General features: G+C 57.2%; 1 protein-coding gene across 5 annotated transcripts in view; it reads right to left on the reverse strand.

Annotated features, from left to right (window-relative positions):
• Nucleotides 1-19,154, reverse strand: part of ADGRL1 (adhesion G protein-coupled receptor L1) — a 45,725-nt gene that overhangs the window by 18,691 nt on the left and 7,880 nt on the right. For all 5 annotated transcript variants that reach the window (XM_057540144.1, XM_057540141.1, XM_057540140.1 and 2 more), the window contains 3 exons: nt 10,130-10,293; nt 7,092-7,305; nt 3,228-3,337 (listed from right to left, as the gene is read on the reverse strand). In XM_057540144.1, coding sequence (XP_057396127.1) covers nt 3,228-3,337; nt 7,092-7,305; nt 10,130-10,199 — 394 coding nt within the window. In that variant the 5' untranslated portion in view covers nt 10,200-10,293. The remainder of the gene's footprint in view (nt 1-3,227; nt 3,338-7,091; nt 7,306-10,129; nt 10,294-19,154) is intronic.

Consider the following 19,154-nt stretch of genomic DNA (forward strand, 5'->3'; position numbering starts at 1 on the left):
CAGCCCGGCCTGCTGCCCTCCTGCTAGAACCAGGGGCCCAGCGGAGGGGGTTCAGTGCCTCCTGGGGCCTGGTAGCCCCATGAGAGAGAACACACTGGACTCCTTCCCCTTCTGTGCTGGCCTTGCAAGAGTCCAGCTGAGTTTCCCCAAACCCTCAGAACCCCAAACAAGCCAACAGAGAGGGTGGCAGCGTCAGACACAGAATGACGGACAGGCAGACAGGCAGAGCCCCCTGGGCCCCAAAGAGCCCGGTGGGGGAGACGGAGGCAGAGAGGGAAGAGGCTGGGGTGGGGGGACATCACAGATGGGGCAGGACAGCAGGTGGGGCACAGACACGCTCCCACACTCCCCCGGGGCAAGCCCGAGGCTCAGTTTCTCTGCCCAGCTCCCCCCTGGGGGCCCAGGAGCCGGGAGCTCCCCAGCCCGCTGTTGGGATGGGCGGGCGGCACCTGGGGGAGGAAGGGGGCATGGTTAGACTGTGCTCAGCTGCAAGGCAAATCCAGTGTTAGTCGGGCCTGTCCGGTACGGGTGTGTGGCAGGGAGCCCCGCACACCCACTGCTCCCTTCCCGCGGTAGCCCCTGCACCCGCCCCTGACCAGCACTGGGGTCACCCCAGCCTCTGAAGCCCAGGGCAAGATGGCTGCCCAGGCCGCTCCCCCTCCAGGCTCTGTGTCCCTGACCCCTTAGGAACCTCTGACCAGGGACTTGCTCTCCTGCCGCCTCTCTGGAGGTGCCGTGTTTGGCTCCCTTCCCAGCGCCTCATCCAGGGCCCGGTACGCAGGAGGTGCTCAGAGAAACTTTGGGGGATAAGTGAGTGCCCGGCTTCCCTGTTCTGCGGCGTGGCTTCCATCACCCTTGTAACACCAGCCCTCTTCTTCTGGGACCGGGAGTTAGCTCAGCCCCCCAAGACACATCCTTCATGTCTGTGACTATGAGTGCGTGTATGTGTGTGTGCCTCTCCCAGGGCTCAGGCTAGTTCTCTCCCATCAGACTGGGGGCTGCCCATCCCCTGAGCCCTCCTGATCTCTGAGGGGCATGCCCTCCCACCCACACTTGGAGGTTTGGCTCCAGGAGGTCTCTAAGCCCCTCTCCTCCCCACACCCTCTTAACTTTTTTCCTGCTCCTTTACCTGCATGGTATCCACTTGCTTTGGATGCCACTTGGATCAGGGGATTTTTTTTTTTTTTTTCCTGCCCTTTATCTTACCTGCCTCAGGAGAAATTGGGTTTGTCATCTGTTGTTAGTTTTATTTTTGATTACCAATAGCAATTATAATAATTGGTAAAAATCATGATGAGGAGTCACAAGAAAAGCAACAACTACCAAGTGCCCAGCGCTTACTATGTGCCAGGAACCGTGCTAAGCACCTCTCGGGCAGCCTTTCGAGAACCCTGTCTGTAGAGGGGGAAGGAGGACCAGTGAAGTGAGGCAACACGGCTGAGGCCACATGGCTATCAAAAGCAGGCACCGTTTCCTTCACACCTACGGCTGAGGGTGCACAGGGAGCTTTTACCCACATTCTCTGTGCTCCGGGCAGCACCTCAGGGAAGGTGTTTGATTCCCCTCCCACCATTAAAGAGGAAGATATAGGTTCAGTTGGATCGAAAGGGCACCCAAACCATTACTGAGCACATCCTGAACCAGGCCTGGGTCTGGGCGCTGGGGGGGTGAAGGTGAGGCCTCCGTCCTGGAGGAGTTTACATCCAGCACTGTGTCACCAGGAGCAGCCTCTGTGGCCAGCCCTGGGTTAGGCGCTTCGCACACACGATCTCCTGGACTTTCGCCTCCTTCTGCAGCGGCCCAGAGAAATTAAGTCATTTGCTCAAGTTTCAGAGCCAGAAAACCCAAGGGCCGGGGCCGAGCCTCGAACCCAGCCCGATTTCCCCACTGTGCTACGCTCCCCAACTCCTGCCCCCCTTTCCCTGCTGCCCCAGCCATGGGGGTGGGCGGTGTCCCCAGTGCTGTGGGGAGGCTTCAAGGATCAGATGGGCGTCCCTCTCAGGCAGTGGCTGGAGGCCTTGGTCGCTGAAAGCAAAGGGTGAGGAGTAAAAGAAGAAGGTTATGGAAGCACATAAGCTGTCCCGTCTCCCCCAGCACGTCTGCAGTCAGTCACCTGCGAGGAGAAATCAAAGGTTGGGGGGAGGGGGGGAAGGCTGGGGTGGGAGGGGAGAGGAGGGAGAATCACGGGGCCTCCTGCTCCCCCGCCCCTACCCCCCCCCACACACTCAGACACCCTGGTGGCCCTGCCTCCTCCCCCCTCTGCCCGGAGGCCCTACCTCCAGGTTGGCTACATGAAGCTGGGGGTGGAGGGGAGGGGATGGATGATGGGGGGAAAGGGAGGGAAGAGTAAGGGCTGGAAAGAAGGGCCACGTTAAGGGTGGGGTGCTGAGGAGGAGAGACCCTGTCATTGTTTGCTCCCCTTGGCCAGGTGCAAGAATGGCAGGCCCCTGGCTCCCCAGATCACCTTTCTCAGGCTTCCTGGTGCCACCCTCAGTCCAACATGGTGGCACTTCCTCTGCAGACAGGAAGTACTATTGTGGTAACGGGCCAACAAACCAAGAGTCAGGAATCTGTGGAAGATGCCCCTAGCCCTTCACACCTGATCTGCCACCAGGCCTCAGAGGGTGGTCTGCCTCTGTGTGAGGACAGAGTCCAGCTTCCAGGACTGGGAAGGGGCAGGAGTGGGCGCATGTGAGGGGTGAGGGGGACAAGAGAAAGGAAAAGGAACTCAGAGAAAGGGGGGTGAGTGAGAGGGAAGAGCAGGTGTGTAAGAGGGGGTCACGAAGGGAAGGGGTGAGAGAAGAGGAGGGAGGCAGAGGAATTAGAGGGCAGCGAGGTCAAGGTCCAGGGAGAGGAGAGGAGAGATACAAGTGTGCCAAGTGGAGTACGTGGGTGTGGCCTTGGAGCGTATAAATAAGCCAAGGGCATGCGAAGAAGCAGGGTGAGCAGGCCAGGGTAACAAGAGTTGGAGAAGGTGCCCAGTGGATGGGGACAGAGTCTGTGAGGGTGTGGGTGTGGGTGGGGCAGACACCAGTGTGGACAAGGGTGTCTGGGTGAAGAGAATGTGTGAGGGAGGGAGCAGGCCCAGCTGTCCCCCCGTGTGCCTGGCCCCGACTTGGCCCTGTGTGTGTGTGTGTGTGTGTGTGTGTGTGTTCAAGGTGTCTCCTCCTCACTCGCTTCTGGAAGGGGGAAGGGCCCGTGTCCGCATGAGGAACAAGATGACTCACTGTAGGGGACACAGTCGTACTGCACCTCCAGGTACTTGTAGGTCCCGGGACAGGGGTCGGGAAAGGCGTCGGAGCCAGCGACCACCACGCACTGGGTGCGGTTGTTACACCTGTGGAGGAGAGACAGGGAGCTGGCAAAAGACAGGCCTGGAACTGGGGGGTGGGGGGGCCAGGGTCAGGAGAGGAATGGACACCCCCAAATTGGGAAGGAACTGTGGAGACCACGCCAGGGACCTTGTGTGGGCGTTGTTTTCTGTTTCCTGCCTGCTCTCTCCTACCAGATAGGATTCTTCTATTTTTAAGCCCTGGCACGGCATGAAGCTCAGGGCTGGGCCAGAGGGGTGGCCCCATAAACTGCTTCCCCAGCCACGCTTCATCACTTTCATCCTGAGTGTCACCAGTGCCGTTATGTCCTTGTTTTTTTTTTTTTCCTATATTGACCATAAAGCCCCTCCTTTGTTCACAGAAGAGTAAGATGTGAAGCCATACACGCAAGGTGGTGTCTTTGCAAAGATGCTATTAATGAAATGCTCACAGCGTTTGCCTGTGTCCACCTCAGACCATGTCTTGACATGTCCTACCCTTTGGACAGCCCTGCTGTGAGGCTCTGCAATCAGGAGAGGGGCAGAGTCTTCACCTCATGCTGAAGCCATCCTTGGTTCCCCATGGGGAACACCCCCGAGTCCCTGTCAACTTCTCAGGAGGCTGGCTACCATGTAACTTAATGACAACAAAAAGATGTTTCTTGCTGTCTGTTCCCACGGTCAAGGTCTCCGTTTCCCTGGAGCAGGCCAAGTCTTGGCTGGGCAGGACAGCAACTTGACTGTGGGTGTGTTAAAGTGGTTTGGGGGGGCTTCCTGACAGGTACAGGGCAGAGGGGGCTCCTGTGTCTTCCCTTCAATCCTGCCCTTAACCAATGAGTGCTTAACTAATGAGGATCTGCTTATACCCACCCACCTCAACCCCCTTCTTTAAAAATATAACACTGACCTCATGAGGTTAAACAGAGACTTAGTTACCTATGACCCAAAGAACTAGTTCTATTCCCCGAAGTGCTTTCATCTGCTGTAACACGGCAGGTGTATTCCTGCACAAATTCTCGTATACGAATGTTCATAGCAGCACCATTTACACAATCACCAAAAGGTGGAGACAACCCTTAGACAAATGAGTGGATAAACAAAACATGGTACATCCATACAACAGAATATTATTCAGCCATAAAAAGGAAGGAAGCTCTAATACACACTACAATGTGGACGAGCCTTGAAAACATCACGCTCAGTCAAAGAAGCCAGCCACAGAAGCCACGTGTTTCACGGTTCTATTTATATGAAATGTCCAAAACAGGCAAATTCAGAGACAGAAAGTAGATTAGTGGTTGCCAGGAACTCGGGGGAGGGCGGGGAATGGAGAGTGACTGCTAAGGGTGACGGAGTTTCCTTTTGAGGTGATGAAAATGTTCTGGAACTAGACAGAGGCAGAGGTTGCACAATATTGCGAATGTAATTAATGCCACTGAATTGTTCACTTTAAAATGGTGAATTTTATGTTATGTGGATTTCACCTCCATATAAAGACGAAAACAAGAAGAAAAACCCCAAAACGCTGGCCTTCCAGCTGGAGACTGCATGTCCCAGCCTCCCGTGCAGCTGGAAGTGCCCGTGACTGAGTTCTGGCCCAGGAGGTGGGAGTGGGGGTGAGGGGAGGACCGGGGCGCGGGGTGGTGTGGGTTGCAGTGCTGAGACAGAGAGAAGCGGGTGCTGAGGGCCTTTCCAATTCTGATCGTGTTCAGGTCACTGTATTTATCCTGGGGTGTCTCCGTCAGAGTAGTGGCGCTGGACCCTCACTAATATAAAGAGCCTCCAGGTGTGAAGACAGTGGAGCAGGTAGGTGGCTTCATCACGATCCCTCAGCCCCAGTGACCACACTGCTCAGTGTGCCCCCCCCTAGGACTGAGACCCCCACGAGTGTCGGAACTGGGTCAGTCGCTGTGCTAGGTACTTGGGGACACGGCGGAGAACATCACGGACCCTGAGGCCGGTGCTGAGTGAAGTGGGCAGGGAGGATTTGGAGGCAGGAGGTAGGAGGAAAGAGAGGCTGCACTGGGACTGTCCATGCAGGGGTGTCGGGAGACGGGAAGCAGGGAAGAGGGACAAGATTGCTGGAGGGGGATGGATGTTTGATTTTTTTCCTTTTTTTTTTTCTTTTTCTTTTGCCGCTCTGTGCAGCTTGTGGGATCTTAGTTCCCCGACCAGGGATCGAACCCAGACCCTCAGCAGTGAGAAAGCACAGTCCTAACCACCGGACCGCCAGAGAATTCCCAGAATGGATGTTTGAGAGAGAAACAGTGGGAGGGAGGGGATGAAGCGGTTGTGGCCTGGCCCACCCACCTGAGCCACCTACCTGATCACGCCTGTGCTCTGCCCAAAACTCTCGGGAGGCTTTCAGTGACCCCCACCCAGTGACATACTCTAGAATCCCCAAGGAACTGTAGAGCTGGCCCCAGGCCTCCTTCCCTTTTCCACTTTTATGCTCAGGGTCCTGGAGTGAACCCTGCATTCTCTCAGGCGTTTGGCAAAAATTCAGTGAGCGCCCGTGGTGTATCTGGCTGTGGACACAGTGGTGACAGACAAAACTCCCTTTCCCCGTGGGGCTGACAGCCTAGTGAGGGAAGACATAAAAAAAGACACGATAAAGAGGCAAAATAGCCAATGGGACTGTGGATGGAAGTCAGGAGTAGAAGAGAGAGAACGCGGGGAAGGGGCTGGGAAGTGGCAGGGGCGGGGGGCGGGTTGCTGTGATTTTAGAGGGTGGTCAGGCAGGCCTCGCTGAGAGGTTAGTTAGGTAAAAAAAAAATCCCTGAGTAAGGAGGGGGAGGGGCCATGCGGGTGTTGGGGAACAGCATTCCAGGCAGGGGAACAGCCAGTGCAAAGGCCCTGAGGGAGCCCTTAGTGGAAGATGCCTGATGGGTGTAAGGAGTGGGCCAGGTAACTGAAGCCCAGTGAGTGAGGAGGAGCGTGGAGGAGGTGAGGGCCGGGAGAGGACAGGGCAGAACGTGCAGGGCCTTGGGGGCCTCAGGGGAGGACTCAGGCTTTTGCGCTGAGTGAGGTTGGAGCCAAGGAGAGCTGTGATCTGAGGAGGGACAGGACCTGACTCAGGTGCTCACAAGCGCCCCCTGGCTGCTATGGGGGGGAACAGACTATAGCAGGCAAGGAGAGGGGGCAGAAGATACCGTAGCAGTCCTGTGGGGCTTGGCGGTGGAAGTGGCGGTCACATCAGGGTATAATTTGAAGGAAGAGCTGACCAGCTCTAGGTGGTGTGGGTGTGAGTGTGAAAGGAGGCTTCTGCAGCTTTACACACATGCACCCCACACTCACACACTTACAGACATAAACAGTCTTCGCACTCCCTCCCTCACATTCTCACACACGTTCTCTCTGACCCTCACGAGCACATACACTTCTGCCATCTGTGTTCAACTATCACCTCCTCAGGGAAGCCTGACCAGATCTCTGGGCTGTCTCTCAGTTCCCATGACATCTCACTCTGTCCTGCCATGGCTTTTACTCTGCAAGCCCCCACTAATCTTGGGATGAGCTTCTGGAGGCAACGGGCTTGTGGCAGAGGGTACAGGTTGGGGAGGTGACAGGCTGGCAGGGCATGGGCTGGGTCTTATTTGCTGTTTGCATGGGACCCGGCCCCTAGTAATTGCTCAGGAAACATGGGTCGAATGCATAAAAGGAAGACTGAAGGTGAACGGGATGTGCTGGCCAGGGGGCGCATGGAGGACAGGCACCTTACTGACCCCAGGGACTGCTGCCACCCCATCTCCCAGGAGCCCCGCAGGGTGGGGCCCCTCACCTCTGGGACATGATCTTGAAGGCGTCCGGCAGATAGCACTGCACGTTCTCCATCTGGAAAGGGTCAGCGTCGCAGATCTTGTCATCCGTGCGCCCATAGTTGGCGTTCTCCACCATGATGACGTCGCTGCCCGGGCACCGCAGCTCGATGGGGTAGCCTTCACATGCCAGCTCACGGCGCATCAGCCCAAACGGGAGCCCGGCCCGGCTCAGGCCTGCAGGGAGGAGGGGGAGGGAGTCACACCCAGGCCCAGGGAGGGAGGGGAGACCCCTGCCGAAGAGGCGCCACCTCCAGCTTGACTGTATTAGGATGCGGACTGCATGAACTTCAGTTTATTCATCTGTAAAATGGGCTTCTCTGTGTGCCCACCTATGTAGTAAGGCCATTAACCTGGCCCAAGGAGAGTCTGGCCTTTGCCTTGGCTCCTGGGAGGTGTCCTCTAAGCCCTTGAAGTGTCCTGCTTGAGAAGAGTGTCTTTGTTTACCTGGGGGCCTTGAGCCATGCCAGGCAGCCTGTGCTAACTGTTATGGGTTGAACTGGGTCTTCCCCCTCCCCAAATTCAAATGCTGAAATCAAGCCCTAACCCTCAGTACCTGAGAATGTGGTCGAATTTGGAGATAGCTTCTTTACAGAGGTAATCAGGTTAAAATGAGGTCATTAAGGTGGGCCATTAATAGGTCCCTATTGGGTCCTAATCCAATATGAACGGTGTCCTTATAAAAAGAGGAAATTTGGACCTAGAGGCACACACAGAGTGAAGACGATGTGGAGACACAGGGAGAAGATGGCCATCGACAAACCAAGGAGAGGGGCCTGGAACAGATCCTTCCCTTGTGGCCTTCAGAAGGAACCAACCCTGCTGACGCCTTGATCTTGGACGTCTGGCCTCTAGAACTGGGAGGGAATACATTTCTATTGCTTAAGTCCCCCAGTCTGTGGTATTTTGTCACAGCAGCCCTAGCAAACTAGTACACTAACAATGCGGTTTCAGGTAGGCACTTTGGGTCATGTGGTATCAGCTGACCTCTGGAGGGGCTGGAAGCTGAGGTCAGCCATGTCTACGTGACTGAGCCCCAGTAAAGACTCTGGACACCAAGGCTCAGGGGAGCTTCCTGGGTTGGCTGTACAACACGCGTGTTATCACTTATCATTGCCAGGAGAGTTCCTGCTGCCCGTGACTGCACTGGGAGCGGACCGCCAGAACCCCGTGCATGGAACTTTCCTGGATACTGCTCCATGCACCTCTTCTCTTGGTTGATTTTTTTTTAAATTATTTATTTATTTATTTATTTTTGGCTGTGTTGGGTCTTCGTTTCTGTGCGAGGGCTTTTCTTTCTAGTTGGGGCAAGCGGGGGCCACTCTTCATCGCGGTGCGCGGGCCTCTCACTATCGCGGCCTCTCTTGTTGCGGAGCACAGGCTCCAGACGCGCAGGCTCAGTAGTTGTGGCACATGGGCTCAGTAGTTGTGGCGCATGGGCTTAGTTGCTCCACGGCTTGTGGGATCTTCCTGGAACAGGGCTCGAACCTGTGTCCCCTGCATTGGCAGGCGGATTCTTAACCACTGCGCCACCAGGGAAGCCCCTGGCTGGGGTTTGAATCCCGGCTTGGCCACTCCCTGGCTGGTGGCCTCGTCCAGTCACTGACCAGCTCTGTGTCCCCGTTCCTTTCCCTAAGGAGCTGATAACGCCTATCTCACAGATCCATGCAGAGGGTTGCAGTGCACAGGGTACACAGTGAGGTGGCAAGCCACTAATTACTGTTATCATTAAGATGATTAAGGCAGCGAGTCTCTGTTGGACAGAGTGGCCTCAGTACCGTCCATGCCTGCTGGGTCAGCCACCTTCTTGGACACTGGTCCCAGCCAAGCCTTGCAGGGTGCCAGAGGGAAGTGGGGATGCACAGAGTGGCCCTGGGCTCCAAGGTGGCGACTGTCACTTGTAGATGAAGAGAAGGCACCAGTGCATGATGGCAGCAGAGCCAAATGGGCCCCTTTTTCAAGATCTAGTGCCTCCAATGCCACCTGGGGGCCCAACGGCGTTGGCAGCTAGGCCCTCAGGGTTTTTTGGGGTGAGTTGAGTCCCACTTGCGGCAAAGTTTTACGTGCGTTCCTCTAGCATCATCTGCTTCCGCAGCTAATTTTAGCCCTTCCTGGGCCCGGGAAGGAGGCCGGGGGTGGAGGGCTGGCTTGGATGGGTCTGGGGGTGGAAGCAGCCCCTCCCAGGCCAGCTGGGGCTGTGGGGCAGGACCTGGATAGGTAGAGAATATGGGTGCTGGGGGAGGGGAGGGTGCAAGCTGGCTGGAGCAGTGCCAAGGCCCTGTGGCACGGCTGAACAATGCCCCCTTCACCTCTGTGGCTCCCCGGAGGGTGGGGCTGTATGAGGGAGCACTGGGGGGCAGGGTCCACCATGAATGCCCTCCAGACAGGGCTGGGAGGGGCAGGCAGGGGGCACACCCAGGGCGAGGGCGAGGCTAGAGGGCCTCCTCTCGCTGCCTCTCTTCCCGCCCTGCCCTTGCCCCCACCTGGGCCCACCATGGGGATTGTAATTGAGTAATCGGTGAGGGTGGGCGGGCAGGCTCGGGGCACTAATTGTGGTGTGTGCAGGATCCCGGGAACGGCATAGGGCCGAGCCGGGTAATTAGTTGTTTTTAAATAAACGTCAGCGGGCATGCTTTAATTAAACCTTCTTCCCAGCGAGAGCCTCGGAGATGTAATCACACTGAGAGAGACACACACTAGACAGAAGAGCATCGGCTCACCAGGAAGGCCTGTCCCGGTCCCGGGGGGCCACATCCCGAATCCCAGGCTCTAGGACCCCCGGTGGGATGGACCCTGGTGCTCTGGGTTGGGAGGTGAGGGGCTGATCCGGGGACCCCTTGGTGGTGCTAGGGGGCATAATCACCAAGTCTTCCTCTGGCCTGGTTCTGAGTGGTCTGAAGCGGGTACCGCAACGAGTGGTCGGGAGGTATTTCAGTGTTCTATCCGCCCTCCTGGCAGGGTTTTGGAGGCAAGGCCCCTCCCCAGCCCCAGCAGCACCTACCTTGGGTGGCCGAGGTGACCAGGACGGCAGTGACGCAGAGACTCCAGAGCACGGCGGCCAGGCGGGCCATGGTGGCGGCTGGGGCGCGTTCGGGGCTCTCAGTGGCCTGTGCAGGCGGCCTCGCCCCGCATCACCAGGTGGGTACCACGGCCTGGCCCACCAGTCTGGGGAGGACAGGGAGAGTGAGGTGGGGGCAGCGGCCGACCCCCAGCGGGCCTAGTAGGAGGGGTGTTTGGGCCGGTCCCCTCTCCTCCTGCTGGCGGCTGAGGGCTTCCATCCTGCAGCCCCAAGAGGGGCTGGGCGATGTAACCCCCTCGAGCCAGCCGTATCTGACAGAAGTTGCACCCTTGGGCCAGAGGCTGACCCCCTCCAAGGCCTCTGGCTTACACTGCACCCTCCACTCCCACCCCAACAGATGGACCCACCCATCTGGGCATCTTGGACCTCCTGAGGCCTGACAGCCCCCCTCGGGTGGCTGGGGCAACGCTTCAGGCTGTCACAGCTATGAAGGGCCCACCTGCACCCAGGCAGGCCTCAGACCCTCCATCACGGAGGAGGAGAGCCCTCTGGAAGCCTCTTCCCCCACCCGAAATCAAGACCCTGCCTATTTGTCTCCCCCGCCCCAGCTTTCTCACCCAGCACAGCGTCCAGGGTGGGGGACCCAGGCGTCTCGGCCCCAGCTTGCAGCCTCTGGGTCTTGGGCAGGAATCCAGGTCCCCACCCCTGGTCCCCTGCTTCCCGTTTCTCCGGCTCTGGTAGCTAATTAGAATCCGGCTGGCTGGCACCACAGATCAGGGGCCAGGGATGACTGAGTCCCCTCTTTCCTCTCAGGGGGAACCCTCAGGGTAAGCTGGAGACAAGCAGGCGGGGTGAGGGGTGGGTGCAGCCCCTGGGGGGCCAGGGAGGGTGAAGGAGGGGTGGAAGTTGTGTGGCGACCCCTGCAATTCCCCCCAAGCCCACCCCGTCTGCCCATCCTCAGGCACAGCGGCTCTGAGGGCACAGAGCCGGGTTCTGACCCACTTCTTCTCCCTCACGGCCTCTCCTCTTCTCACTGCCTCCGTCTCCCCTGGATCCTCTCGAGACTGGACACCCAGATCTTTACTTTTAGTCCTTTGCTTTATCTACACCCCGGTTCTCCAATATGGCCCCAGCCCAGGGGCACCAGCCTGGCCAGGAACTTGCTAGAAATGCACATTCTCTGAGGAGGGTCAGCACCCCATGCTTTTTTGTTTGTTTGTTTTGTTTTTTGGCCGTGCTGCGCGGCATGCGGGATCTTAGTTCCCTGAACAGGGATCGAACCCGTGCCCCCTGAAGTGGAAGTACAGATTCTTAACCGTTGGACCGACAAGGAATTCCCCAGCACCTGTGTTTTAACCGGCCCTCCAGTGTGCAAACCCCTGGTCTGTCCTCTCCCACCGTCACCCCAGCCTGTCCTACGGTCTCAACACCACCGACCAGCCAATACTTTCCAAATCCCTTATTTCCAGTGTGGAATCTCTCAAAAGAACCCCGACTACTGTTTCCCCCGCCAAAATGAAAGCCTATCCGCCAGTCGATTTAACTCCCTGTCCCCACCTCTGCTCCAGCCACTCCTGCTATTCCTCAACCACACCAGGTCCTGCCCCAGGGCCTTTGCACTTGTCACTTCCTCTGCATGTATCTTCTGTCCACCATTTATTCACATGGTCTCTTCCTCTGCTGCCTCACCCCCTTTGGGCCTTGGTTCAAATGTGACTATTTCTCCCTTTTATGGAAGGGCCCCTGCACCGGCAGGGATCATTGCTTTGTTTTGCTCCTGCTTCTAGAACAGGCCTGACACACAGCAATGATAATGTTTGTTGAATGAATCTCAGAACCCAAACCTAGGAATCCTCCTCAATTCCTGACTCCTCTCCTCCCCTCCCCTTCATAAACTCCATCAGCAAGTCCCACGGGCTCTGCCTCCAAAGTATCTCACCAACCTGCCCACTTCTGGCCCTCAGTGCCACCACCAGGACCAAGCCACCATCCTGCTGCATCTGGATGCTTGTCCCGGCCTCCTCCTCCTCCTCCCAGCCTCCCTGCCTCCACGCCTGCCCTCCACTCAGTGCTAAGGGACCATTTAATGATGTAAATCTGAGTATTCACCTCCCACTCTGCCCTCCCCTGGGGTCTCTGTTCCTCATCAGGGCCTAGAGGCCGCTGGTGACCCAGCAACACCATGCTCTCCAGCCTACCCACTTCCCGTTCCTAGAAGCTCCAGCTTCCTTCCAGCCCGAGCCCTTGCCTGGGCTGCTCCTCTGCCTGGAATGCTCTCCCAGCATCCCCACACGCCTGCTGGAGCTTCTCACCATTCAGGGCTCAACCTCAAGGTCACCCCAGAAGAGTGACCTACCCCGACCACCCTAACCACTCCCGCCGCCCTCGCTTGCCATCCTTCAGCTCCATTTTTGTTTGTTTGTTTGTTTTTTTGGCTGTGCCGCGCAGCATGCAGGATCTTAGTTCCCCAACCAGGGATCGAATCCTTGCCCCCTGCAGTGGAAGCACGGAGTCCTAACCACTGGACCGCCAGGGAATTCCCTAGCCCCATTTTTAATTCACGGCACCTAAAATTACATTCTTGTAAAAATTACCTTCCCCACTAGACCACGAGCAACTTGAGGGCAGGGACTCAGCACAGGTTCTCAAGAAAGATGAGGGCAGCTCGCTCACGGGGCAGGACATCCCTCCAGGCCTGTCTCCTCTCACGTGAAACGGGAAGGCAGTTTCCCAGGGCAGCCCTGCAGCCCTGCTCCCCGACCCTGACCCGCAGCAGCTCTCTGCACCCTCCCCAGCGCCCAGCCTTCAGGAAACTCCCCCCTCTACTTCCTCAGCCCACAACTGTCTCTTATCCCGCAACCCTGTCCACATATGGCCTTTGATGGATTTTGGTTCATTTCATAGCATTTTACAATTTTACATGGTGGGGGGGGGCGTTCTTCACCACTTCATTTCTCCTGCACCCCATCTTCCAGCCATGGTCAGATGGTGGGGGGGAGGGACCGACCCTAGGCTGATGGATGCTCCCCTCCCTGACCCTCCCCTAGAGAGTGAAACTGGTGAGTATCTCCTCCCTGGCTCTCCCTTAGGGAGTTAAACTGGTGAGTATCTCCTCCCTGGCTCTCCCTTAGGGAGTTAAACTCCTTAGCGTCTGGTTAATGCTGGAGAGGCTGCTGGATGCCAGGCTCTGGGGGCAGCCGGCCAATGTGGGTCTGGAGCCCGACCCTGCCATTTCATGCCCCGTGACCCTGAGCGGGTCCTCCCCACTCACGCCCCCAGTTCCCTCGAAACCTCGAATCTGCAGGGTTCTGGTAAGGACAACAGTCTATATACACGGTAGACCGGCAAGGGACCCATCAGAGGGTGCTGACAGCGAGAGTCAGGGCACGGGCAGCATCCATCTGAAGGAGGCGGCTCCTCTCCTCCTCCCGGGCTGCACCCCGGGACCCCAGGACCCCAGGCCTCTTCCCCGTCCACACCCCGCCTCAGGGATCCAACCAGCCTCGTGGCTTTAGACACCATCTGTACCGTGACGACTGCCACATCTGAGTCCCCGCCCCACTTCCCTCCTCAGGTCTACACCCCCATCTGGGTCTCCAAAGCATCTGGAGACTGACCAGACTGGACACAGTCCCCCATTTCAGTGCCTGGTCCCCCCCTCCTCCCAGGTCCTTGGGCCAAAACCCCAGGAGTCAAAATCTTGGGTTCCTCTTTCCCTCGCCCCCACAGCCAGTTCAGGAGTAAGTCCTGGGTCTGCATCTCCAGAACACCCCAGCGTCCACCCGTCCATCCTCGGCAGCCCCCCTCCAGACCTGGGCATCACCATCTCTACCAAACGGCCCTGACCTCTTCCCAGCAGCCCTCCAGCCCCTCTCACTCCCTCACTCCCGCAGCCCAGGCTCCCCCCGCCTCCCCTCACCCGCCACTGGCAGCCAGAGGGGCCTTTAAAAAACTTATGGTATAATATATATATATATATATGTAACATAAAACTCATCATTTAACCATTTTTAAGTATAGAATGCAGTGGCATTAACTGCATCCTCAATGCTGTACCACAACCACTGCGGTCTATTTCCAAAACGTTTGTATCACCCCAAACAGAAACCTGGTACCCGTTAATCAAGAACTCCCTCTCCCCTCTCCCCTCAGGCCCTGGCGACCACTCATCTGCTTTCTGTCTCTAGGCATTTGCCTGTTCTGGGCATCTCATAGGCATGGAGTCATATCGTGTTGGCCAGAAAGTTCGGCTGGGTTTTTCCATAAGAAGTTATGGAAAAATCCGAACGGACTTTTTGGCTAATCCCAATACAATCTGTGGCCTTTTGTGTGTGACTTCTTTCACTCAGCAAAACGTTTTTGAGGTTCACCCGTGTTGTAGCCTGTGTCAGTTATTCCTCTTTCTGGCTGAGTAATATTCCACTGTACAGCCAGACCACATTTTGTTTACCCATTCATCATTTAAAAAAAAAAATTTTGGGGAGGCTGCGTTGGGTCTTCGTTGCTGCGCACAGGCCTTCTCTAGTTGCGGTGCATGTGCTTCTCATTGCGGTGGCTTCTCTTGTTGTAGAGCATGGGCTCCAGGTGCCGCGGGCTTCAGTAGTTATGGCGCACGGGCTTAGTTGCTCCGCGGCAATGTGGGATCTTCCCGGACCAGGGATCGGACCTGTGTCCCCTGCATTGGCAGGTGGATTCTTAACCACTGCGCCACCAGGGAAGTCCTAAAAATGTTTTATTGGAGTATAGTTGATTTACAATGTTGTGTTAATTTCAGGTGTACAGCAAAGTGAATCATTTATACCTGCATCCACTCTTTTTTAGATTCTTTTCCCATATAGGCCATTACAGAGTATTGGGTAGAGTTCCCTGTGCTACACAGGGTCCTTATTAGTTATCTATTTTATATGTAGTAGTGTGTAGATGTCAAAGTTTTTGGTTTTTGTTTTGGCCGCGCCGGGCAGCTTGTGGGATCTTAGTTTCCTGACCAGGGATTGAACCCACGCCCTCGGCAGTGAAAGCAAGCAGTCCTAACCACTGGCCCGCCAGGCAATTCCCTATCCATTCACCATTGATGGACACTTAGGTTGTTTCCACAGAGGGACTTTTTAAAGATGTCGGGAATTCCCTGGTGGTCCAGTGGTTAGGACTCGGTGCTTCCACTGCCGAGGGCCCGGGTTCGAGGAACTAAGATCCCACAAGCCACTCGGCATGGCCAAAAAAAAAAAAAAAATCTCGACACATTGCTCCCCTGCTTAAATCCCTGCTGAGGCTCGCACTTCACATCCCATGAGGTCACGCACGCCCGGCTCCTGCCCCTTTCCCGCTGCTCCAGCCACGCTGGTTCCCACCACGCAGTCTCGGCCTGTGTCCCTTCGATCTCAGCTCATGTCCCCTCCTCAGAGATGCGGGTGGGCCTCCGCCACCCCGCACCATAGCACCTTGCGTTCAGTGCCCGTTTGTCCCGTCCCCACCATCCCATAACCTCCCACGTCTCCATCTTCCTCTCGGTAAAATGGGGCTACCTCATAGGGTAGCTGCACGACAAGATGAATTCATACCCGTGAAACACACAGGGCCATGCCCGGTGCATAGTGAGTACAGTGTCCTAGGCCGAACTGTCACCACCATCCCCACCAATCACGTCACTGCTGTGTGACTTGACTTGTCCGCTCGTGGATTTCCTTTGTAGCCCCCGGAGAATGGAAGCTCCCGAGGCCGTCCCTTGGTGCCTAGACGTGCAGTAGGTCCTCAAACAAATATCAACCAGATGAACACAAGGATGGTGGTGGGGGCAGCTGGACGGGGCGTCTGCCCTGTGACCTGGAGCCCAAGCCTGGCTGGGCACCACTTGTGTTCCCCATGGGCTGCTTGCTGCTCCCTGAAGCCCCTTCCCTGCAGCAGCTCCTCCAGGAAGCCCCAGGCACCCCCAGAACTGTCCGCACCTCGGGGCTGGAGCAGGGGAACTGGGCACTGCAACTTCTGTTCCCTCTCTTCCTGGCCTGACTGCACGCCCACTCGGCCCCGGGGGGTTTTGCCTGCTGCCTGGGGCTCACCTAAGCGAGGAGGGGAGGTCAGACGTGGATAGGTGGGAACCACCTGGGAGGCCCAGGCATGACTACCCCCGAGGCCTTGGGATGCATGGAATTGTGTTCCCCTCCTAAAAAGATACACTGGCATCCCATCCCCCAGCACCTCAGAATGGGATCTTCTTTGGGGATAAAGAGGTAGTCAAGTTAAAATGAATGAGGTCATTAGGGTGGACCCTAATTCAATCAGACTGGTGTCCTTATAAAAAGGGGATATTTGGACACAGACACCCCCCCCCCCGCCCCACCAAGGAGAACGCCACGTGAAGATGGAGGCAGAGACTGGGGTGATGCGTCTACAAGCCAGGGACTGCTGGCAAACCACCAGAAGCCAGGGGAGAGGAAGGAACCAACGCTGCTGACACTTTGATCTTGGACTCCGGGCCTCTAGAACTGGGAGATAATAAATTTCTGTTGTCAGAGCCCAGTCTGGGGTATGTTGTCACAGCAGCCCTAGCACTCTCGCACAGGGTGTCAGGGCACGTGGTGGGGGAGTTGAGGCAGAGATGGGGGCAGGGCCCTGAACCACACAACTTCAGGGGAGCCTTTCAACTACAGGGTGTGGGGACCCAGCTGGGATCTCCAGTTTGCCAGAACCACCCACGATGCCAGGGGCAGCGGCTGACACCTCTGTGCCCCATTCTGAGCACTGCATGCCTGTATCTCCTTTAATCCTCAGAAGAACTTAGTAAGGGGGCGGGGGGTGTATACCCACATTTTACACAAGAGGAAAGTGAGATCCCAGGGGCACCTGACTGGCAAGGGGTCTTTGAACCCCAGGCTGAGCATGGGGAGCTGGGGAGACCTGGGGGCCCTCGAAAGCCCCCTCCTCTGGGCCCCCACTGCATCTGTGTAAGCATCCTCAGAAGTGGACACGCCCACAGGGGTCAGGTGAGCCCCCACCTGTGTCTGTCCCCACCTCGAGCCTCAGAGGGCTTGAGTGACCCCAATTTAACCCATGGGAAACAGGGCCCACCACCCTCTGAGCCCCAGGTGTGTCGGATCCCCAGGTCACGTGGGCCACACACTGGTCCCACACCTGCCTCGGGGTTTGCCTGAGCCCCACATCAGTTTCAAGTCAAGGGGCGGGTGCAGTGAGGTCCCAGGGCCGGGTGACACGGCCCAGGCTCTGTCCTCAGGTGCCCTGGGATGGGGCAGGGGAGGGTGGGTGATAGGAGGAGAACCAGCTGCTGGAGGAGGGGAGGCGCTGCTACCTTGCCATCCAGCGAGGTTGCCATGGCAACCCTCAGTGCTTGAGTGGGTGGGAGTCTGAATGCGGGGGTGGGGGTGGGGGCCGGCGCACCAACAGCGGGGTTCCGGGCCCCTCAACACAAGTTTCCTGCCTCTTGCTCCGTCCCCAGCAGCCTTGAGTCTTCCCCAAACCCAGCAGCCCGAGAGCCCAGCTCCACAGGCCCACCTCCTCCAGGAAACCCTCGGGCATGGCAGGGTGGGTAACTAGAAGGCCCTGGGATAGGTCCAAGGACTTGGCTCCTGGGTCTCAATCTGCTGTGTGATCTCGGGCCAGGCTCTTGGCCTCTCTGAGCCCATTTCCCCATCCCTACTCTGGGACTAACAGACTTCCCTCACAGAGACGGAGCAAGTGCCCAGAGAGTGTCCGGCACATAACCTCCTTCAGGAAGGGGGCTGTGGGCTCAGGGAGGGCAGGGTCCCCACCAAACCCTCAGCTCCACCCCCTCATCTTCCCATATCTCAGCAGAGGGCAGCCCAGTCCTCCCAGGCGCTCAAGAACCATACAGATATCCTGGACCCCGCTTCTCCTCTCCCTACAGCAGCTCCTGCGTCTCCTTCTTCAGAATCTGCTCACTTTCTCCTGACTCCTTGGTCCCCTCCCTGGTCCAGCCCTGTCGCCTCCTCCCGTCTCCCAGCTCTCCACCCTTGCTGCCCAGTCTGTTCCACATCCAGCCACCAGAGGGCGCCTGTGAGCACCTGAGTCTGGGCACATCCCTCCTCTGCTCAGAACCTTCCATGGCTCCCACCTCACTCAGAGCAAAAGCCAAAGCCCTTCCTCGGCCCACAAGGCCCTGTACACTCTGCCCTGTCCCCTCCCTACCCTCACCTCTTTACACTTTCCCCCTCACTCACTAACACCAGGCACAGTCCCCTCTCAGGGCCTTTGCACTGGCCGTTCCCTCCTCCCCAGATACCTGCATAGCTTCTTTCTGCCTCCTTCAGGTCTTTACGCAAACGCTGCCGGCTCTGGGAGGCCCTGCTGGCCCCAGCACTCTTGCAACCTGCTCTGGCTTTATTTCTACATGGCACTCATCGCTAGCATGCCAGCCACGCGTTTTACTTATTTGCTTATTATCTCTCTCCCACTAGATGTCGGCGCCACAGGGTGGGGTTTGTCTGTCTTGTAAATTTTAAAAGGTCACTCTGGCTGCCAAGTGGTGCTGGACTGCAGGGGGTGGGACCATTCAAAACCTCCCCTTCTCCCTGGGTGCCTCCTCCCTGGTCTCCCCCATCTATCTGCTACTCCCACCACTTCGGATCTCTACCCTGCAGCCAGAGTGATCTTTGCAAAATGAAAACCCAATCACATCCCTCCCTGCCTACAGTCCTCCATGGCTCCCTATTGCCTCAGAGGCCTCAACATGGCATTTCAGGCCCTGGTCTCCTGCTACCTTCTCATCACCTTCTCTGCTCTGGCCTATCCTCACCCTCCACATCTCTCTCTCACATACCCAGAGGACTCCTGCCCTCTGTCCCTTCTTCCTCCAAAAGTCTCTGCCTGCCAGGACTGTGTTGGTCCCTCCTGTACCCACACTAGCGGCACACTGGGTCTCCACATTTTACTCCCCTAATTGGACTTGGGCTCTGCAGTTGAAAGTCTATCCCACCAGGGAAAGTTCCATCGTGGGTTGGCCTGGCTCTCTGTTGCATGCCCAGCCCTGGGCAAGGAG

Source organism: Balaenoptera acutorostrata, chromosome 2 (genome assembly GCF_949987535.1).
Source record: "Balaenoptera acutorostrata chromosome 2, mBalAcu1.1, whole genome shotgun sequence".
In the NCBI taxonomy this organism is placed as follows: domain Eukaryota; kingdom Metazoa; phylum Chordata; class Mammalia; order Artiodactyla; family Balaenopteridae; genus Balaenoptera; species Balaenoptera acutorostrata.